This window comes from Leucoraja erinacea, chromosome 18 (assembly GCF_028641065.1).
Source record: "Leucoraja erinacea ecotype New England chromosome 18, Leri_hhj_1, whole genome shotgun sequence".
NCBI classification, from domain to species: Eukaryota; Metazoa; Chordata; class Chondrichthyes; order Rajiformes; family Rajidae; genus Leucoraja; species Leucoraja erinaceus.
The window spans coordinates 22,741,469-22,765,236 of NC_073394.1; the positions used below are offsets into that span (position 1 = coordinate 22,741,469).

Consider the following 23,768-nt stretch of genomic DNA (forward strand, 5'->3'; position numbering starts at 1 on the left):
AATCGTTGTTGCAAAATATAATGGCTATGTGTCATGTAAAAGTTCCTTAGATTTCTCTTATGGGTCGTTAATTTGGTAAGCAGTCAAAATTGCAAAAGTACATTGCGGGCTGCTATCACTGAGGAGTTTCATTTCCTGTTAGGTTAGCCATTAGAAGCTGTGCGTGTAATAACTGCCTGTAGACACAAAATGCTCGAGTAACTCGGGGGGGACAGGCAGCATCTCTGGAGAGAAGGAATGAGTGACGTTTCGGGTCGAGACCCTTCTTCAAACTGCCTGTGACAGATCTGGGGGGGAGAGAGGAAGCTGTGTTGTTAGTGCATGGAATTTAAGAAAGCTTATCACCATGGCAACCCCAGTATCATTCTGTTACAAATACAGTAAATACTCACATTTACGGATCTCTATATAACAGATTTTGGTTACAGTGGACTGAGGTGTCCATTGGTGGTGAAGTTTGGCAGGTTGCTGCGGAAAGGTGGCGGTGGGGAGAGATCGAGCAGTAAAACACTCTTATATATTGGGAAGTTTGAGTTTGTTTATTGTTACGTGGCCCAAGGTACAGTGAAATGCTTTTGTTGCGTGCTAACCAGTCAGCAGAAAGACTATACATGATTACAGTTGAGCCATCCACAGCGTACAGACACATGGTAGAGGGAATAATGTGAATAACATTAGTGCAAGATAAAGTCCGATCATAGATGGTCTGAGGGTCATTAATGAGGTGGATAGTAGTTCAGGACTGCTGTTTAGTTGTTGGTAGGATGATTCACTTGCCCGATAACAGCTGGGAAGAAACCGTCCCTGAATCTGGAGGTGTACGTTTTCACACTTCTAATACCTCGTGGGAGAGGGGAGAAGAGGGAGTGGTTAGGGTGCGACTTATCCTGCTGATGGGCTTGCCGAGGCAGCGTGAGGTGTAAATGGATTGAGTGGAAGGGACGTTGGTTTGTGTGATGGTCTGGGGTTGTGTCTCCAATTTTCTGCAATTTCTTGCGGTCTTGGATGTTCACGTGGATTTCATGTGGAACACAATCAGAGGGTAAAATGAATACAACTTTATAGTAGATAAGCTCAATAAAATGGAAGCACGAGAGCCTGCAGTTGCTGAAGAAGGATTCCTACCCAGAACGTTGCCTGTCCATCTCCCTCCACAGATGTTGCCTGGCCTGCAGCACTCTGTTCCTCCAGCACTCTGATTTCTGCTTAATTAAAGGAAGCATTCAATGAATCAAAGAAAGACGCAAAAAGCTGGAGTAACTCCGCGGGTCAGGCAGCATCGCTGGAGAAAAGGAATTGGTGACGTTTCAGACTATTGCTTTTCACCTATTCCGTTTTGCCAGAGATGCTGCCTGACCCGCTGAGTAACGCCAGCTTTTTTGTGTCCATCTTCAGTGTAAACCAGCATCTACAGTTCCTTCCTATGCATTCAATAAAGCAAATTGGTTGAGGTTTTCAACACTCCCAAGGGGCAAAGTAGATTGTTATTGGAAATAGAGTGCAGAACATAACCGAAAATGACCAAATACAGTGAACAATCTACATTTTGTTTAGAGATTTTGAAAAAGAGAACATCTGTGCATTGACACCATCTTGGAGAACAAAGCTAACATTGAGAACTGAAGGAGGTTACTGTTCATCAGGAATATTTAGTGCTCCTGAAACCATGCATGATAGAACTCTCTTGTTATATTGTTATAACTCTCATCAGTAGTTTTGCTCACTTCATTAGGTTTAGGTTTATTATAGTCACATGTATCGAGGTACTGTGAAAAGCATTGTTTTAGAAACATAGAAAATAGGTGCAGGAGGAGGCCATTTGGCCCTTTGAGCCAGTACTGCTATTCATTGTGATCATGGCTGATTATCCACAATCAGCAACCCGTGCCTGCCTTCTCCCTTGATTCTGCTAGCCCCTAGAGCTCTGTTTTGCATGTTATCCAAACAGATCAGATGTACCATACATGAATACAGTCATGTCAAACTCAAGTAAAATTGATAGTCGAAACATGGAACTGCAGATACTGCTTAACAAACAAAGGACACAAAGTGCTGGAGTAACTCAGCAGATAAGGCAGCATCTCTGGAGAAGATGGATAGGTGATGTTTCAGGTCAGGACCTTTCTTCTGGCTGATCAGTTAACCCATTAAGCCACACGTTGTTTGGATGTGGGAGGAAACCAAAGCACCCAGAGGAAACCTACATAGTCCCAGGGAGAATGCGCAAACTCCACACCAAAAGTACCGGGGTGGTTAGGATCGAATCAGGGCCTCTGGGGCTGTGAGGCAGTAGCTCTACCAGCTGTAGAAACATAGGTGCAGGAGTAAGCCATCGGCCCTTCGAGCCTGCACCGCCATTCAATCTGATCGTGGCTGATCATCCAACTCAGTATCCCGTACCTGCCTTCTCTCCATACCCCCTGATCCCTTTAGCCACAAGGGCCACATCTAACTCCCTCTTAAATATAGCCAATGGACTGGCCTCAACTACCTTCTGTGACAGAGAGTTCCAGAGATTCACCACTCTCTGTGTGAAAAATGTTTTTCTCATCTCGGTCATAAAGGATTTCCCCTCTATCCTTAAACTGTGACCCCTTGTCCTGGAAGGTATTCCTTGTAGAAGGTATTGTCTTTGTAGAAGGGCCACAACCTGAAACGTCACCTATCCATGTTCTCTAGGAATGCTGCCTCATCTGTTGAGTTACTCCAGAACTATATATATTTTTTATAATAGTTAGAGTAAAGGTGAAATGCAGAATATAATTCTCAGCATTGTGGCACATCTGTTCCATAGTCTTCATCCTCTCACTATTGTTTGTAATTTTAGACCTGTCTGTGCAATCAATCTAGAGATGTACATTTTTACAATAGATAATAATTTAGTTTAGTTTATTGTCACGTGTACCGAAGTACAGAGAAAAATTTAGTTGAATGCTAACCAGTCTGTTGAAAGACAATACATGTTTACTGTCGAGACATCCACATTGGGCAGATTCACAATAAAGGGAATAACGTATAGTGCATGATAATGTCTGATTAAAGATAGTCTGAGCGTATCCAATGAAGTAGGTAGTAGCTCAGGACCGCTCTCTAGTTGTTGACGTCATATTGCGACGTGTTCAGTTTTTCATTTTAAACCATATTTTCTTCTCTAGTTTGCTGCCCAGTGTGAGAAGGACCTCTTTCTCCTTGCACATTTCCATGAGTGGCTGTCGGGCATCGGCCTGGTGTTGAGCCGGATTCGTAAGATACCTGTGGCAACAATCTTCACCACGCACGCAACTCTGCTGGGACGCTACCTCTGCGCTGGGAACGTGGACTTTTACAACACCCTGAAAAATGTAAGTCTGCCTCTTCAGTCCCCGCTACTCTTTCTTCTTTCTCTGTTGATTGTCCTAATGAGTTTCAAAGGCTAAAGAGAATAAAACTACATGAACACAATTTGGAAATTGATGGTCTAAAATGGAGAAATTTGCTTTTACTTAATAAATGTGGTTGTAAATCCAATCTGATTTACCTGATCCAATCCAAATCCAATTACAAATTAGCACATTATATCAATAATAATATATAATATATTAAATAATAATATAATAAATAATATTATACAATCTAATAATATGATAAATAAATTGGCCCACTTAGTTCAATAGTTCTATTTAAATTCTCCCCCCCCCCCCCTGTTTAAATCCGATACCCGTTTAAATCGTTCCCATCCACCAATACATTCAATTAGTTCAAATGATAATTGTACCCGCATCAGACAGCTTTAAGAAATTCTCTGTGAATAACCTTCAGTAATACTTGAAGGTCAAAACACAATTGGTGACACATCATGTTAATATGATGTTAATAGAGACATTTAACAAGCGCTGAACAGTGACACACCCGCTGTCTTGCGGAAAGCGGAGATTCTAATAGTTTGTTTTCATCGAATTTCAAAAATCCGGATTCTAAAACGTGGGGGGGGGGGGGGGGGGGATTGTCCCCACCTCTCAAAACATGGGTGGGATGTGTGTGTGTGTCACCCCCCCCCCAGGATTTCCGCCAGTATGCACAGCACAGTGAAATTCTTTTGCATGACCCACAAATGCACAGTCGCCCTATGTTGTTTACAAAGAAAAAGTAACAGTCCAAAGTCCCCATGTTGGAATTATTGGAGCACCGCTGATCCAGGTAAGCCCCAGGCTGTTGTAGGCCCATGACCCGACATCCTTCTCCTCGCCCGTCTGCCTCTGTGTCTCAGGGGTGTGCCTCCTACAGGCGACCTTGAATGTGCTGGAGGCTATACTCTCCCTCTCCTCGCGTCCGTCCAGGACTTTGTGTTTTGCCCACGATTCCAGCCTCTGCAGTTCCTCCTTGCTCTGTGATTCATTTTTTTAATGATTCCCTGATTCCCCGAACTAGAGGCTGTGTGTCTACTTTCTAACTTGTCTCCTCTCTTGGACCAGTTTGACGTTGACAAGGAAGCGGGCAGCAGGCAGATTTACCACCGCTACTGTATGGAGCGAGCTGCTGTTCACTGCGCTCATGTCTTCACCACCGTCTCAGAGATCACCGCCATGGAGGCCGAGCATCTCCTCAATCGCAAGCCTGGTGCGTTTAGTTCAGAGACACAGCATGAGATTGGGCCCCACAGCCCACCGAGCCCATCGATCACTCATTCACGTTCGTTCTATGATATCCCATTTTCTCATCCACGTCCCATACACTAGGGGCAATTTACAGAGGCCAATTAAATTACAGAAGTAAATTAACCTACAAACCCGTACGTCTTTGGGATGTGGGATGAAACCGGAACACCCGTAGGAAACCCACGTGGTCACAGGGAGAATGAGCAAACTCCACACAGACAGCACCCGAGGCTGGGATTAAACCTGGGTTTCTACTGCTTCTTATTGTGATGTGTACCATGATACAATGAAATGATTTGTTTTGTATTCAATCCCACCAAATCAGATGATACTACACGTAAATATAATCAGGTCAAACTCAGGTACCATAGGGGGAAGATACGAGCGCAGAATATAGTTCTCAGCATTGTAGTGCATCAGATACAGAGACAAGTAAGTAAGTAAGTTTATTGGCAAGTATTCACATACAAGGAATTTGCCTTGGTGCTCCGCCCACACGTAACAACATGACATACAGTGACAGTTACGAATGACTCAGAAAACACTAAACATTAATAATAATAATAATAATAATAAAACATTAATGATAAAACACCATTGATTAAGCATGTGAACCAACAAAATACTAGATCAAAGGGAGGCTACAGATTTTTGGCTGTTGAGTAGAGCAACTACTCGTGGATAAAAGCTGTTTTTATGTCTGGCTGTGGCAGCTTTGACAATCCGGAGTCGCCTTCCAGAGGGAAGTGATTCAAAGAGTTTGTGGCCAGGGTGAGAGGGGTCAGAGGTGATCTTGCCCGCTCGCTTCCTGACCCTTGCAGTGTACAGTTCGTCAATGGAGGGAAGGTTGCAGCCAATAACCTTTTCAGGTGATCGGCGGATTCGCAGCAGCCTCCAGGTGTCGTGCTTGGTGGCTGAGCCAAACCAGACCATGAGGGAGAAGGTGAGAACAGACTCTACGATGGCCATGTAGAATTGGACCATCATTGCCTGTGGCAGATTGTGCTTCCTCAGCTGCCACAGGAAGTACATCCTCTGTTGTGCCTTTTTCAAATTCCAATGTCCGCAATGGGGTAGAGATGAATTGGACAATATCCTAGCTTATAGAAAAAACAAACTCCTGGAGGAACTCGGCGGGTCAGGCAGCATCTGTGGAGGCAAAGGGACAGTGGAATCTCGGGTTGAGACCCTGCAACTGGAGATAGCCAGTGTAAAGAGGTGAGGTGGTACATAGAGGGCTGGTGTACCAGCTCCCCTTTACACTCTCAGTCCTGATCGAAGTCTTGATTTGAAATGCCAACTACCCACATCCCTTCACAGATGCTGCCTGGCCCACTGAGTTAGTCCAACACTTAGTTTTTTTTTGCTTATCTTTGAACTTTAGAGATACAGAGTGGAAACAGGCCCTTTGGCCACTGAGTCCGCGCCAACTAGCGATCACCCCGTACACTAGCTTTCTCCTACACACAAGGGACAATTTACAATTTACAGAAGACGATTAACCTACAAACCTGCATTTCTTTGGTACGTGGTAAAAAACGGAGCACCCGGAGAAAACCCACACGGTCATGGGGAGAACCTACAAACTCTGTACAGATAGCACCCGTAGTCAGGATCGAGCCCGGATCTCACTGTACCTAACAGATGCTGGCCTAATTTTCTGGGCACATTCTAACGTTACTGCACATTCTAAACATTATGTTTCTCTGTCACTCAGACGTGGTCACTCCGAATGGTCTCAACATAAAGAAGTTCTCCGCCATGCACGAATTTCAAAACCTGCATGCCCGTAGTAAAAGTCACATCCTGGAGTTCGTCAGAGGGCACTTCTATGGGTAAGTTCAAAAATTAGAAACATGGAACATGGTGAGATGGAGAGTTGATACCAGTTTTTTAACTGGTGGAATCATTGGAGAAGCAGAGTGCATGCTTTGAGTGCATGAGAGAAATGAAGAATCTTTCTATCTTTGCCTTTAAAATGTCCACTGACTTGGCCTCCACAGCCTTCTGTGACAAAGAATTTCACAGATTCATCACCCTCTGACTAAAGAAAATTCTCCTCATCTCCTTCCTAAAAGAACGCCCTTTAATTCTGGGGCTATGACCTCTAGTCCTGGACTCTCCCACTCCCACTAAAAATCCTCTCCACATCCACTCGATCCAAATAGACATTGCAATAAAGTAAGCTGCAATTAAAGGCAAGGCTAATTTTTCTTTGCAAGAGACTGGGTCCATGCAAAATCTTGCTCTGATTCTTTTTTATTAGTCTCAGTATCCGTACACCCAGGAAAATGATCGCAGTTTGTGGAGTCTTCTCAAAGTAACAGATTCGATAGAATCATACAGTCATTGTCATGGAGTGAAATGGTGTGGAAACAGGCCTTTCAGCCCAACTTGCCAACACCGGCCAACATGTTCCAGCTACATTAGTCCCACCTGCCCGCAGATGGTCCATATCCCTCCAAACCTGTCCTATCCATGCACCTGTTCAACTGTTTCTGAAATGTTTGGGTAGTCCCTGCCTCAACTATCTCCTCTGGCAGCTTGTTCCATACATTCACCATCCTTTGTGTGAAAAAGTTACCCCTCAGATTCCTATTAAATCGTTTCCCCTTCACTTTAAACTTATGTTCTCTGATCCTCAATTCACCTACTCTGAGCAAGAGACTCTGTGCATCTACCCGATCACATAAGGTCATAAGGAATAGGAGTAGAATTAGGCCATTTGGCCAATCAATCAATGTTGATCTATCTGTCCCTCCTAACCCCATTCTGCTGCCTTCTCCCCATAATCTCTGACACACTCGTACTAATCAAGATCCCTAGCTATCTCTGCCTTAAAAATATCCACTCACCTGGCCTCCACAGCCTACTGTGTCAAAGTATTCCACAGATTCACCACCCTCAGACTAAAGAGACTCTCCCACTAGTGTAAACATCCTCCCCACATGCACTATCCTAGCCTGTCACTATTCTGTATGTTTCAAAGAGGTCACCCCTCATTCTGCTAAACTCCAGCAAGTACAATATGATACGATAGAACTTTATTTATCCCCAGTGCCGACAAACGCACTTAATGGCTTCCTTCCATGATCTATTCCTCTCATGGTCTTATACATCTCTATAAGATCCCCCTCATCCTCCTGTACTCCAGGGAATAGAGTCCCAGCCTACTCAACCTTTTCCCTATAGATCACATCCTCTAGTCTTGGCAACTTATTCATAAATCTTCTCTGCACCCTTTCCAGCTTGACAACATTTTTCCTATAACACGGTGCCCAGAACTGAACACAATACTCTAATTGCGGTCTCACCGACGTCTTATACAACTGCAACATGACCTCCCAATTTCTATACTCAATCTTGCAATTTTGACGGTGGCAGAGCCAGTTTGTAAGATGGACCTATTTTTTAAAAGTTTTCAGTGTAAAAGTCTGTGTAAAAGATCAGGGAAAACATGAACAAGTGTTTGTGCATAGCTTATTTATATCTAAACTACTCAGCCTTTTGTATTGGTCAAGCTAACCCAACCTAGATTCAGCACTGGTACCACATATGATGTTCATGATGCATTCCCTGGAACAAGACCTTAAGTGGAATCAATTGGTGCATGTCTGGATGGGTTGCCCCCCCCCCCCCACCACCCCCAAATCTTCAACCTCAACTATAATCGCTCCAAAGAAGGGTCCTGACACAGTTTGGGTGTGGCACAAAGAAGAGACCTGCCAAGGTGGTTTTAGTTGCACCCAGGTACCAGAGGTGAAATGTCAATGACCAAACCACTGGATCACCAGAGAAAGCCCCATTTCATCACCATCATACGTAGAAAGAATTGTCATTCTTCTTCCTGCAGATGCCTGAACTTTGATCTGGATAAAACCCTTTTCGTTTTTATTGCGGGAAGATACGAGTTCTCAAACAAGGGAGCTGATGTATTCCTAGAATCTCTGTCTCGTCTGAATTACCTGCTCAAGGTGAGAGGCCAAAGCCTATTGTTTTCAGTCTGAAATGATTTGTTGATGGTGTGAATTTGGGTTCAGAGCTCATCTCATCTCAGTGTTGAAAGTATCAAACCCCACACAATGTGTGCCAGATCTCCACAAAGCCCTCTCAGTTCTGCAGTAGCTTGGGCTGGAAGGACGGGTCCACCGCCAATTTTCCGCCACCCTTGGTTCTAAACCCTTTCTGGATTATCTGTTTTGCCAGACCAACGGAGGTCATGGTCTGTGCAAGGAGTCCTATAGTACCAGAACAGTCTGCCTAGACCCACAAAGTAGGAGATACCGACCAGCAAAGTTGGCCTCAAAAGTCGGCTATGGCAGTGGATCTGCCGGCTCTGCAGGGCCAGAGTTCCAGAGCCCCAACCACAGGGGGGCAAATCCGACCGCCAGTGAGAAATTCATTGTTCTTGGGTGGCACATACGAAAATAAAACACTCTGGACTTCAGTCTCATCACTATCTTCTTCCCTGTGGTCTGAGGAGCTCCAAATATTGCCCAGCAGTGCAGTGCATGGCCACAGGATGGCAGCATTGTCAATCATCTCAATCTGTTCACATACACACACTGGAAGTGGAGTCTGAAGAAACATCACCTATCCATGTTCTCCAGAGATGCTGCCTGACCCACTGAGAGCAGAACCCGGGTCTCTGGTGCTGTGAAGCAGCAGCCTTACCAACTGCACCACTGTGCCGCCCTACCATACAGCGCGGTGACCTATATGATGGCAAGACCGGTCTAGTAGCTTTTGTGTCTGTCACAGTTGCATTTCCCTTGTCATCTTCCACTCTCTGTCCTGTGGTGATGAATACTATATCGTTTTATGCAGATACTGAGAAGATTGGACTGTGCTGAGAAAGATTCAATCAAATTCCATCAGATACTAATGGAAAAATTACATATTCTTTCAGCCCAAAACAGACTTCGGAGATCTTTCTTTAGATTATTGAGATAAGCCGTCTTTGAAACTCTGACCTTTTTTTAAATTTAATGAGCAAGCATTCCTGTGACAAAAAAAAAGGCTATTTCAGTAATTATAGACCAGAACTAAAGTTCATCAGATATCCAGTGACCTGGCTGAATGGTTTACATCCTGATCCCCACATACACTTAATGTTTCCAATGTCTCTCTCTCTCTCTCTGATGGTTCATTCACCCCCTTATCCACATCCCCCGCTGCCTCCTCATCACCACGGTCCTCTGATACATGAAAAATAATTAATTGTTAGCACCAACTCCTACTCACTTCCGGTGGATTCACTAGTAAGTCTGGCATGATTGATCTACGACTTGAGACCAAGCGTCCAACATTGACGGCAATAAATATTTTGTCACCTTCACAGCTCAATAGCGCGGAATGTTTAGGTTTAGGTTTATTATTGTCACAGGTACAGAGGTACAGTGAAAAACATTGTTTGCATGCCACCCAAACAGATCAGATAATACCATACAATCAGGCCTAACTCAAATACAATAGGCAAAGCCAAGGAGTTACAGAGTGCAGAATTTCATTTTCAATGTGGTAGCACATCAGTTGCAGAGACAATGTCCAATGTCTGCAATAGGGTAGAGGTCAATCGAACAGTACCTTCGCTAATGGAAGGACTGTCCAGAAGCCTGATAACAGAAAGGAAGAAGCTGTTCTTGTTGTAAGAGATGTGTTAGATGATGCATTTGGTGGTGTGAAGGGGTAATGGAGAACACAATAAATGGCAGAATATTGAGTCCTGTAGAAGTATGAAGGGCCTTGTAATGAGCATAAACCAACTCTTGAAGGTGGCAGGATCTGTCACTCGGACCAAAGTGCTTTCCTTCATTAGTGAGGGGAGGTTTGGATCAAACTACATCCAACACTGGTTACATCGAAGTGACTACAGATGCTGGAACTTTGTCTGTCCATTTCCCTCCACGGATGCTGCCTGGTGTTCCTCCAGCTATCTGTTTATTGCATGTTAGACCACACTTAATACCACATTCAGTTATATACTTTAATAATACTTTAGATATTCAGCACAGAAATAGGCCCTTCGGCCCACCAAGTCTGTGCCAACCAGCGATCAATGCATACGCTAGCACAATCCCGCACTCTACAGACAATTTACAAAAGCCAATGAACCTACAAACCTGAACGTCCTTGGAATGTCGAAGGAAACCGGAGCACCTGGAGGAAACCCACGTGGTTACAGGGAGAACGTATGAACACCGTACAGACAGCACCCGTAGTCAGGATTCAATGGGTCTCTGGTGCTGTGAGGAAGCAACTCTACGCCGCACCACCGTGCCCCCCTATTGTCAAGACGTGATGAGAAAGATGTGTTTGTCCTGGAGAGAACGCAGAGGAGATTCTTTGTATGTTGTCAGAATTGAAAATTGTAGCTATGAGAAAAGATTTGACAAACTGGAACTTTTTTTGGACTGAGGAGGCTGAGGGAAGATTTAATTTGGATGGATAAAATCATGAGGGGCCTAGATGGAGTATAGAGAAAGAGTCTATATCCCTCAGTCGTAGAGTAAAAAAATAGTGGCACAAATTTAAAGTTATGAATGGAGGAATTAGCGAGGGATGTAGGAATGCTTTTTTGCCCAGAATATGATCAAGATTTGGAACTCTCAACCTGAATGGGTGGAGAACCAGAAATCATTCTCATACCTGAACAGTGCTTGTAGTAAGTACTGGTGGAGGAACGATCTAGATGTGATAGGTGGGATGGAGCTTGAGAGAATTTTTTCAACCAGCATAGACCTGATGGTTCAAATGGCCTTCTTGTTGCAAACTTTCCATGTATATATCACAAATGGTGTAGTGATGGATGGAGGGAAATCCAATGGTCTGTGGAGAGGCATGGCGTGCAGAACTGATTTTGTGCTAAAGAGTCTTACTATGACCAACCCTCCACGTTAAACTCCCTCATGATCCCAGAATGATGCCCTCATTAATAATGGGCCCATCAACACATAATGGTAAGAGTGGTTCCAACTGGTCCTAAGCAGGGAGCAGTGGGGAATAGATGGCACCATTGAATCTTTAGACTTTACTTCAGACTTTAGAGATACAACGTGGAAACAGGCCCTTCCGCCCACCGGGTCTGCGCTGACCAGCGACCGTGCCATAAACTAGCACTATCTTACACATTAGGGACAATTTACAGAAGCCAATTAACCTACAAATCTGTACATCTTTAGAGTGTGGGAGGAAACTGGAGCAACTGGAGAAAACACGCAGTCACAGGGAGAATGTACAAACTCCATACAGACAGCACCCTTGGTCAGGATCGAACCTGGGTCTCTGGCGCTGTACAGCAGCAACTCTACCGCTGTGACGCCATTCCACCCCTCTCTCCATCCACCACATCACCCAGCCAAAGCTAATCTCCAAATATTCATCACGATATGTCGTTTTAAATGCCATTGATCAATAAAAACATCAAAGGCAATGTTTGTACACCATTCTCGTCTAATCTTCAATTCAGGAGGAAATATTTTGAGTAGATTCTACAGCTCATGATTCAGTTCTGGAATTATTAAAAAATATCCTGCTAATCTGAAGAACGCCAAAATCCACACCTTCAGCAGGAGGGATCGGTCTCCAAGGACCACCATGACATGCCCCAACCTCTGGGAAGTTACTTGCCTGAATTCTCTTAGACTGACCTCTACACATTTCTCTTTAAATGCTTCTGAAGCCTCACTGTGGCCTTAGATTGAGAGGAACAGCCAGTGTGACACTTGTGACTAGCAGAATCTGTGAAAATGTTCAGATCAACAACAGGAACTGTTTGTGGCTTTCATTGACCCCTTCCAAGGCCTCGGCCTCTGTTCACCGTGAAGCCCTGTGGCAATTGCTGCTGACATTTCACTGCCCACAAAGCTGGCCACAATATCGCTGCCCACAATATCCTGAGCCTCCTGCATGATCAAACTGCCCCCATGTTCCTGTTGCCATCACAGTGAAGTTAAACAAGGCTGGGTTACTTTCTCAATCTTCTCACAACTCAACCTCACTGACCCCATTGTCATCATGATCCTCATAATTGACTGTCTGCTGTCAATGATTCACATCCAGTATTGTTTAGGTTTCGGTTAATTATTGTCTTCTGCATTATTGTGCATTAAGGTGCAGTGAAAAGTTTTGCAAACTATCCAAACAGAACCAAACTTGCACCTATAGTTTCCCCCCTCACTCTCAGTCTGAAAAAGGGTCTCGACCTGAAACATTACCTGTTCCTTTTCTCCAGAGATGCTGCCTGACCCACTGAGGTACTCCAACTCTTTGTGTCTACCTTTGGTGTCAACCAACATCTGCACTTCCTTCCTACACAGAACAGATATTACTATACATAAATACAATTGGACCAAATTCAAGTACAATAGATAGAGCAAAGGAGAAGATGACAGAGTGCAGAATATAATTCTCAGTGTTATAGCGTTATATAGCGTGTTATAGCGCGTCAGTTCCATAGATTGAAAAGGGATGTATGATCTGAATGGGAGAAGCCAGAGGGTAATGGTGGATGGCTGTTTATCGGGTTGGAGGCAGGTGACTAGTGGGGTTAAATAGAGTACAAGAGCAAGGAACCAAGGAATGTGGCAGAACAGCAGTTCACTTCTTGTGTCGCTACACTTGTCCAAGCCATTGCATAACGCAGGCTCTGGCACATGGGTTGAAGATCTTGAGATCTTCTGGTTTGCAGGGCTCTGGGAGGAGGGGGCAGGTAAGTAAGTGCTCCATAGTTTGGGGTTGCCTCCCCACAGTCACATTCGATTGGTCCATCATTGTTGTACCCCCACTTCTGCATGAGGGCTTTGACCCGTCCGAGGTTGAATGTTAGGTCTCTGAGGCGATTGAGGCAGAGGGCCACATGTGGCCATTTCTCCCTTTGAGAATTTCAAACCTCAGAATTAAGGGACAGAAGTTTAGGGGGTAAATGGAAGGGACTTCCTCAGGTGGTAGTGTAGTGCTTCAGTGTGTGGAGGGGTTTTGATTGTGGATGAGAAGGGAATGGAGGGTGGTGAGTCACCCAAGCATCAATCTACAGGTGTAGGGCCGGGGGTTCCGTGCTGTAATTGTTATATGGTTATATCATGGCTATGATGCCAAAGCTTTATAAAATGACTGCATGTAGAAAGCAGTTACTTCTTTCTGGCTACATTTTAACCTCATTGGTGCCTGGATGGTGTTGAAGATCTTGAGAGTTTGCAGGGCTCTGGGACGAGGGGGCAGGTAATCTGCTCCATAGTCCTGCTTGGTACATTCCATCATTGTTTGAGGACACTGACCCTCTTCTGATTGAGGGATTGGGGGTGGCATGTCTCTTTACCACACAGCAGGGTCCTCAGGGTATAGTGTCAGTGTGTGTGGGTTTGAGGTGTGTCACCCAAGCATCAAACTACAGAGATGGTTCTGCATGTGCTGGCTCTTTAGCACCGGATCCAACTTCTTGGCATGTGAAGAACGTCCCCAGACTGGGCAGGCACATTCATATTTTGGCTGCTGAATAGCACAGTGCAAGGGCAGTACTCTGGATGGTTCCTGCATCTGATCCTCATTTAGAGTTGGCCAGCTTTCTCAGGATGTTGTTTCTGGCTCCTATCTTTGCTTCTGGCTTGATAACATGGTCTTTGTAGCTTAGGGTGCAGTCCAGAATAACTCTGAGGTATATGGGTCAATGCAACTGGAGTATCGTGAACAGTTCTGGGCTCCAAACTTTAGGAAAGTTGCAATGTTTCTACAGAGGGTGGAGAAGAGATTGATTCCAAAGATGAAGAACTTCAGTTGGGTTTGTTCTAGGTTGCAAAGGAATCCGATACATAAAATCATGATGGGTATAGAGATGGACAAATTATTATCTATGTGTGGAAAGAAATTGCAGATGCTGGTATATACCAAAGATGGACACAAAGTGCTGGAGTAATTCAGCGGGTCAGGCAGCATCCCTGAGGAAAAAGGATGGGTGAAGTTTAGGGTTGGCAGGGGAGGTTGGAAAGACAGTTAGAAGAGAGGAGGAGTAGCAGGACAGAGCATGGCCGGTCATAAGACAGAAGTAGTGTCCCGACCCGAAAACGTCACCCATCCTTTCTCTTCAGAGATGCTTCTTTGTGTGCACTTTGTGTCTCTCAAAACTGTAATCAAGTTCAGCTGTGGAGTCCATGAGTTTATGATGGAAACATAACAACCTAACGCAGCAAACGGGGAAATGGCGTACTGAATGTTTCTGCTTATCTGCACCCAGGCAAACCGGAGTGATGTCACCGTCGTTGCGTTCTTCATCATGCCGGCGAAGACCAACAACTTCAATGTTGAAACCCTCAAGGGCCAAGCAGTTCGGAAACAGCTGTGGTGAGCAAAGTATATTTTCCCATTGGTCAAAAAGCGATGTTTCTTGTAAAAACGCATGCAAATCCTGACCAAAGGATGGGGCAACATCATAAAAAAACTTAATTGTGACATTTGAACCTTAATCCAGAAAATGCTGCAAATACCCAGCATGTCAGAAAGCGTTCGGGGAGAGAAAAACAGAGTCAACGTTTTAGATTACAATCATCACTTTATCACAGTACTTCAGCACGTTGAAGGTGGAAATAAAAGGGTACAATAAACATGAATATGCATGTACTTCATTTTTGTTTGGAGACTTTAGAGATATAGCGCAGAAACAGGCTCTTTGGCCTACCGAGTCCGCTCCGACCAGCGATTACTCTGTACATTAGCACTATCCTACACACTAGGAACAGTCTATAGTTTTTACCAAAGCCAATTAACCTACAAACCTGTATACCTTTGGAATGTGGAGGAAATCGGAGCACCTGGAGAAAACCCACGCGGTCACATGGAGAACTGCATTCGGTGTTCCCAATGTGGCTCCTGTACATCAGCGAGACCAAGCGAGGCCAAACACTTGCCCTCGGTCCGCCAAGGTCTACAGGATCTCCTGGTTGCCAACCATTTTAGTCCTCCTCCCATTCCCACACAGACCTTTCTGTCCTTGGCCTCCTCCATTGCCAGAGGGAAGACTCACCCAAACTGGAGGAGCAACACATCGTATTCTGCTTGGGTAGCAAACAACCCAATTGTATGAACATTGAATTCTCCAATTTTAGGTAACTACATAATCCTCCCCTCTCTCGTCTCCCAAAATATAACCCACCCCCTGTTTTCACCATCCCCTGTACAACACCTGGACCTGCACCTATATCTCCCCTCCTCCTCCCCTTCCACCTGTATTCCTTCCTCTAGCTTCACAATTCATAACTCTTCAATCCTTTTGTCTCACACCATCTGTCTTTTCATCTCTGCCCTTTGTCCAACCATCTACCTGTCAAATAACCCTGCTCGCCTGTATCAGCTTAGTACCTCACAGACTTTGTCCTGCCTCACCTCTCTTCCAGCTTTCTTCCCCCCCCTCCCCCCTGGTCCCAAACTGAAATGCCTCCTATCCATGTTTTCCTGAGATGCTGCTGACCCACTGAGTTACTCCAACACTCTGTGTCTATTATTGAAATCATCCTGTGACTGTAGCAATGTGGAATTCCAGGAAGGTGCCTGTGGGAAGGAGGCATTTCTCAAAGCCGTGTGGTTTTCTATCACAGCTAAACCTGGGGATATAGTTTCTATCCGGTTTGGCAGCAGATGCTAAGGCAAGTTCTGGAGAATCATGATCAGGGGCATCAGCACCTTATTTCCAGAAATTGGCCGTGACAAGGAAGAAATGCGATGACTTCATTGTGATCACCATGCACGAGCAACCCTTCACATTTCTCGTTGCTTCTACAGTTGCAGCAAACCTCGTCTCAGCCTCCGCACATTCATGTTTCCTTCCCCACTTCCTGTGGCTGTCTGTGAGTCGTCAGCAAAGACTCATTGCCACCTACTCCTCCGCGGCTCTCTGTCTCGTGTTGAAAGTTGAAAGCCTGTATTATGTTTACAGGCCTGTTATACTACTTAGTTTAGCTTAGTTTAGTTTCAAGATACAGTACAGAAACAGGCCCTTCAGCCCATTGAGTCCACGTGGACCAGCGATCCCCGCACACTAGCACTATCCTACACACTGAGCCAATTAACTTACAAACTTGTATATCTTTGTAGTGTGGGAGGAAACCGGAGCATCCGGAAAAAACCCATGCGGTCACAGGGAGAACGTGCAAACTCTGTACAGATGGCAGCCGTGGTCAGGATCGAACTCTGGTCTCTGGCGCTGTAAAGCAGCAACTCTACAGTTGCACCACCGTGCCGCCCAAGTGCTGCAAATAAGAATTTCATTGTTCTGTTTTGAGTACAATTAAACAAGATAAGGTTGATATGGTCATGGAGTTATACAGCACAGCACAGACCCAAAGAAAGACATAAAATGCTGGAGTAACTCAGCGGGTCACTGAACAACATGGATAGGTGATGTTTCAGGTCGCAATGTGGGAAAGATCATTATTGGCATCACCAGAAGCAGTGGTCGGTATTGGAAATAGCAAGCTGGGGGTCTGTCATTTTGTCTCTTCGCTTTCTGTTTTATTCTCTCCAATATCTCCAACATTCAAAGTAATCTGAACTTCTGACAGACCAAACCCTCTATAAAATCTCTATTTATATTTTTAAGTTAATTTATTATAACATTTCAATCAAATTAACGAGGATCCCAACCCAGAAACGTCACCTATCCATGTTCTCCACATCTGCTGCCAGACCCGCTGTCTTCTTTGGGCCTGTTCCTGCGCTGTATGACCCCATGACTATCAACCATATCAAGAGTGTTTAATTGTCAATAGGCACAAAAAGCTGAAGTAACTCAGTGGTACAGGCAGCATCTCTGGAGAGAAGGAATGATGACGTTTCGGGTCGAGATCATTTCTTCAGACTGAGAGTCACAGGAAAGGGAAACGAGAGATATAGACGATGATGGAGAGAGATATAGAACAATGAATGAAAGATATGCAAAAAAAGTAACGATGATAAAGGAAACAGGCCATTGTTAGCTGTTTGTTGGGTGAGAACGAGAAGCTGGTGCGAAGGGTGGGGGAGAGAGAGAGAATGTTACTTGAAGTTAGAGAAATCGATATTCAAACCACTGGGCTGTAAGCTGCCTGAGCAAAATAAAGATGCTGTTCCTCCAATTTGTGTTTAGCCTCACTCCGACAATGGAGGAGGCCTAGGACAGAAATGTCAATGTGGGAATAGGAAGGAGAATTAAAGTGTTTAGCAACCAAGAGGTCAGGTGGGTCCAGGTGGACTGACCAACGATCGCCCTGTATACGTTTGGTCTCGCTAATGTATAAGAGACCACTTGTCATGTGTACAATTATCTTGTGTAGCGACAATGGTACAATGAAATTCTTACTTGCAGAAGTATAACGGGCCTGTAAATACCTAATACAGATACCATCGACTCACATCATACCTGCCCTTCCTCTCCCCTGTCCTGTTGGAAGAAGATAGGTTGAAAGCACATATTCAGGAACAGCTTCTCCTCCGCTGTTAGTAGAGTAATGGACGGAACTCTCACATGCTTAGGGTGAATTCCCAACCTCACAATCTACCTCATTGAAATAGATTGAGAGTTCAGGACAAACCCATGGCATGTGAGAGGTCTGGTCAATAGTTTGCTACATTTTGTAACACTTTCATCCCACTTTTTTTATCTACACTTTCTCTATAACTGTAACACTATATTCTGCAACCTGTTTATTTTTTGCACTATCCGTTAAATTTGTGTATGGTCTGATTTGCCTGGATAGCTTGCAAAACAATTGTTTTCATTGTATGTCAAAAAATAAACCAATAACAATAATGTCAAGTTTGAGGATACTGGTACCACAGGCAAATTAATGTTATAGACCTATTAATTCAGTGAACTCCGTTGCATCTTTATTTTGATAATTGCTAAATGTGATTTGTATTATATTAATGATATATTAATTTATCAATTTTAGATCTTGCACTGAATGTTGGCCCCATTATCTGTGGACAGCTTGATTTTATTCATGTACAGTCTTTTCTCTTTCGGATAGCACACAGAAGTTTTTTGCTGTACCTCGGTACAATGTTGTCAAGCTGGAAAAGGTACAGAAAAGATTTATGAGGATGTTGCCAGGACTCGAGGGTCTGAGCTAGAAGGAGAGCTTGAGCAGGCTAGGATGAGGGATGATCTGATAGAGGTGTATAAAATCATGAGAGGGCTAGTCTCGTCCACAGAGTATGGGAATTGAGAACCAGAGGACATAGATTTAAGGTGAGGGGGCGAACCTGAAGGACAACATTTTAACACAAAGGGTTGTGGGTGTATGGAACAAGCTTCCGGAGGAGGTAGTAGAGGCAGGTATTATCACAATGTTTAAGAAATATTTAGACAAGTACATGGCTAGAATTTAGAAGATTGAGGGGGGATCTTATAGAAACTTACAAAACTCTTAAGGGGTTGGACAGGCTAGATGCAGGAAGATTGTTCCCGATGTTGGGGAAGTCCTGAACAAGGGGTCACAGTTTAAGGATAAAGGGGAAATCTTTTAGGACCGAGATGAGGAAAACATTTTTCACACAGAGAGTGGTGAATCTCTAGAATTCTCTGCCACAGAAGGTAGTTGAGGCCAGTTCATTGGCTATATTTAAGAGGGAGTTAGATGTGGCCCTTGTAGCTAAAGGGATCAGGGGGTATGGAGAGAAGGCAGGTACAGGATACTGAGTTAGATGATCAGCCATGATCATATTGAATGGCAGTGCAGGCTCGAAGGGCCGAATGGCCTACTCCTGCACCTATTTTCTATGTTTCTATGATACTGTCAGAGGGATATGTGCCAAACACAGGCAGATGAGACTGGTGTAGATGGGACATGTTGGTCAAGGTGGGCAAGTTGGGCCGATGGACCTCATTCCACACGGCATGAATCGATGACATGACAGTAACAAACTAAGCTATCATGTGGCCTCATCTGCAGGCCTGGCTGAGCTGGAAAGAGAGGAGTCCACATTATCTGAGATCTTGTGTATTTTGTTTCAGGGACACTGCCAATGTGATCAAAGAGATGTTTGGCAAAAAGCTTTATGAGTTGCTCTTGGAGTAAGTACCTGTGATTGACATGTGAACTCCATATTCTATAAACAAACTGTGAGCAGTGGAAAACTGCAGAAGTAAACTAGCTCATAGATAATGCCCCCCAATGCCTCTCTTTCCCTCCTTGACCCCAAGTATTCTTATTCCCTACTTTGATCCCAAATCCCTGAGAATAAGACAGGATCACGTCATTCCCCACTTGATCTCAAATACTCCCATTGCCTACTATGCTGGTAGATTGCGCAGTCAAGCTTCATTCAACAGCTATGATAGAAGATCAAAAGTCATAGGAGCAGAATTAGTCCATTTGGCACATTGAGTCTGATCCACCATCTGATCATTGCTGATCTGTTTTCCCCTCTCAACCCCATTCTCCAATCTTCTCCCTGTAACCTTTGATGCCCTTATTTATCAAGAGACTATAAATCTTGGCTTTAAATATACTCAATGACTGGGCCTCTACAGCTGCCCAGGGCAATGAATTCCACAGATTCAACAGCCTCTAGTTCAATAAATTCCTCCTCTTCTCCATTCTAAAAGTATGTCCCTTTATTCTGAGGCTGTGCCTTCTGGTCCTAGACTCTCCCACTACTAGAAACATCAACTCCACATCCACTCTATCCAGGCCTTTTGTCATTTGGTAAGTTTTAATGAGAAGGATTATTAATAATTGGGATTTTTGTTTTTGTGCATATGTGCTATGTGGATACAGGCTTCAGAGTCAATTAGAAATTAATATTGTTTAAAAGTGGAGACAGTTGATTAACCCTTTGATTGTATTTACTCCAGTTAACACTAATGAACTGAAAGTTTGGATCTTAAGAAATGCACCAAACATTTGTAACTTCACAAATGGTGTTGTAAAAATATTCAGTGGGGCACCTGGCAAATGACAATGAGATTTGTGTTTTGCAAAAAAACAAAGTTCTGGAGGAACTCCACATCCCTCCACAGTTGCTGCCTGACCTGTTGAGTTCCTCCAGCACTTTTCCAGCATTAACCAACCTGATCTCCCTGTGGCTCAGCACTTCAACTCCTCCTCCCATTCTGAATCCGACCTTTCTGTCCTGGGCCTCCGCCATGGCCAGAGTGAGCACCACTGGAAATTAGAGGAGCAGCACCTCATATTGGGCAGTCTGCACCCCAGCGGCTTGAACATTGACTTCTCCAATTTCCGGTAGCCCTTGCTGTCTCCTCCCTTTCTAAGCTCTCCCTCAGCCCTCTGGCTCCTCGTCCTTTCTTCTCCCCCCCCCCCCCCACCCCACCCTACATCAGTCTGAAGAAGGGTTTTGGGCCCGAAACGTTGCCTATTTCCTTCGCTCCATAGATGCTGCCTCATCCGCTGAGTTTCTCCAGCACTTTTGTCTACCTTTTTTTTATTCAAGGTTGCAGCATCATCAGTTTCTCATGTCTCCATTAGATCTGTGCTTTTAGATTAAATCACAAAAGAGATTGGAGAAACAAGGAACTGCAGATACTGGTTTACAAAACAAAACAAAGTACTGGAGTGACTCAGCGGGTCAGGCAGCATTCCTGGAGAACGTGGATGGGTGGCATTTCAGATCGGAACCCTTCTTCAGACTTCAGACCCAACAGGGCGGTCACAGTGGCGCAGCGGTAGAGTTGCTACCTTACAGCAAATGCAGCGCAGGAGACCCGGGTTCTATCCCAACTATGGGTACTGTCTCTACGGAGTTTGTACATTCTCCCCGTGACCTGCGTGGGTTTTCTCCGAGATCTTCGGTTTCCTTCCACACTCCAAAGACATACAGGTTTATAAGTTAATTGGCTTGGTAAATGTAAAAATTGGCCCTAGTGGGATAGTGTTAATGTGCGGGGGATCGCTGGTTGGCGCGGACCCAAGGGAGAAAGGAACTGTTTCCGCACTGTATCTCTAAACTAAATTAAACTAAACTAAACGTCACCTAACCATGTCTTCAGGGATACTGCTGACTCGCTGAGTTACTCCAGTACTTTGTGTCCTTTTTTCCAGTGTAGAGAATGTTTATGTGCACCAACCCTACCTGTGTTTGAACAGGATTGGAAGGAAGTGTTTCTGTACTCCAGCTCTGGTAGCCACCCTTAATAGGCATCTAAATTCCTCTTCCCACACAACAAAAATAAAGGAAGAAAAATGTGGTATTTTCTGTTGGGGAAATGAGGTGTGAAATCAAGCCGTGTTCATTTGTTTTCAGAGGAGAGATGCCCGATATAAACTCAATGCTAAATCGTGAGGACTTCACTATGATGAAGAGAGCCATATATGCCACCCAGGTAAACTCTTCCTCAAGAAACTGTCGGGAAAGAGCAAACACTTGGATTTCTCCTTTACAGTTACCATTCCTAAGACTTTAACTGATCTAGAAATCAGCAAACAGATAAGATAAGCTGTTGTTACGGCAATAATTCAGTAGAAAGATATAGAGACTTACAGCCAGGAAGCATGGGTACATTAACATCACAAATGTCACGACTAGAGTTAAGGGCCTGTCCCACCAGCATGAGATAGCATGCTTCTAGCGCGACCAAACGTGGTCGCTTGAGGCGTATGGCCTCGCGGGGCCGGTCCCACTGTCGGGGCCAACCCCGCACAACTCCAGTGCCTCCGCGGTTGGAAGTGAGACCGGCCCCGCGAGGCCGTACGCCTCAAGCGACCTCGTATGGTCGCGCTAGACGCATGCAATCGCATGCTGGTGGGACAGGCCCTTTAGTGTTGTTGAGATCATTGATGGGCAGTTTTTAACTGCTCCCTTTTCTGTTTGCTCCAGAAATGGACTGATGTGCTGCCAAACAAATATATATATGTTTCAATCAAACAAAATTAATTTTCGTTTTTCAATGTGTACACTTTTAAGTTTTTAATTAAAAAAAAATATTTTAAACTTTTAATTTAAAATTTAAATGTAAAAAATAATTATTTTTAGTTTAGTTCGGAGGTAGAGCGTGGAAACAGGCCCTTCAGTCATTGAGTCTGCACCAACCAATGATCACCCCATCGTACACTAGTTCTATTGTACACGCTACAAACCTGCACGTCTTTGGCGGGTGGGAGGAAACCGGAGCACCTGGAGAAATCCCACACAGTCACAGGGATAATTGTATAAACTCTGTACAGCCAGCACCTACTGTCAGGATTGAACCCAGGTCTTTAGCATAGGCAGCAACTCTACCACTGCACCACTGTGCTGCCCTTTACATTTTAATTATTTTTAATTTTTAATTTTTTTTCAAATCAATTGCTGTCAATTAAAAATAGATACATTTTTAATTCTCCTTCTCGAGATGTTACTCAGTACAATTCGGGAAGTTGTACCAGTCATATGGTCGCATTTGCAACTTTTAGTACAAGGGATCTAATTTTGTATCAGACATGCTTCACCCAACAGCAGTCGGCACCCTTTCTAACTGTTACAGGAAGTTGTGGCTATCACATGCAAACTTTCCACTAATAATTTTCCTAGCTTTTTATATGTAACTTTTATGTCAGCACTGGCCTTTGCACTGCAGTATCATTTGATTGTAATTCACTTTAGACTTACTAGATTTCACGCCATCCCTTAATAAACATTTGACAGCTATGAGCCTCAACGCAGATTAGGCATCTTATGAAAATGATTGGTGCTTTCAACTACCTGTCTCAAACAGGACTGCTGCTGGAAACTGGTGGGCAATACATCAGGTAGAAACAAAATCTGCTTCAGGTATAAGCTCGCAAATTCTCCTGCCCAAAATATTCAGTGCCCTCCCTGTTTGGGACAAAGACTCATCGTTTATTTATTTGCCTGTACTCCCTAAATTGAGATTTGGAATTTAAAAAATGACACGTGGTTAAGGTGGAAAAGGCGAGTTCACATCTCCCGTTGCGGTCTGTCCTATGCTCCCAACTCCCCCTTCCTATAACATCTGTGGGTGCAGGCCCAATTGCGTCCCTCTCGCTCAAGATATGGAGTCAACTCAGGAAAAACTTTGGTTTACAAGGCCCTTCCATCTTGACCCCACTGCTTAAAAACCACATCTTTAAACCTTCAAGTACAGACCACGCATTCAAAACCTGGCATAGCAATGGTATCAGTAGTATCAAAAACCTATACAAGGATGGC

The 23,768-nt window shown here is 44.3% G+C and overlaps 1 protein-coding gene across 1 annotated transcript in view; it reads left to right on the top strand.

The window, feature by feature from the left end:
- LOC129705767 (glycogen [starch] synthase, muscle-like) overlaps positions 1–23,768 on the top strand; it is a 63,166-nt gene that overhangs the window by 20,837 nt on the left and 18,561 nt on the right. Inside the window, exons 4-10 of the mRNA XM_055649556.1 lie at positions 3,156–3,341; positions 4,452–4,596; positions 6,352–6,469; positions 8,488–8,608; positions 14,863–14,969; positions 19,615–19,674; positions 21,864–21,942. Of these exons, the coding sequence (XP_055505531.1) occupies positions 3,156–3,341; positions 4,452–4,596; positions 6,352–6,469; positions 8,488–8,608; positions 14,863–14,969; positions 19,615–19,674; positions 21,864–21,942 (816 nt within the window). The remainder of the gene's footprint in view (positions 1–3,155; positions 3,342–4,451; positions 4,597–6,351; positions 6,470–8,487; positions 8,609–14,862; positions 14,970–19,614; positions 19,675–21,863; positions 21,943–23,768) is intronic.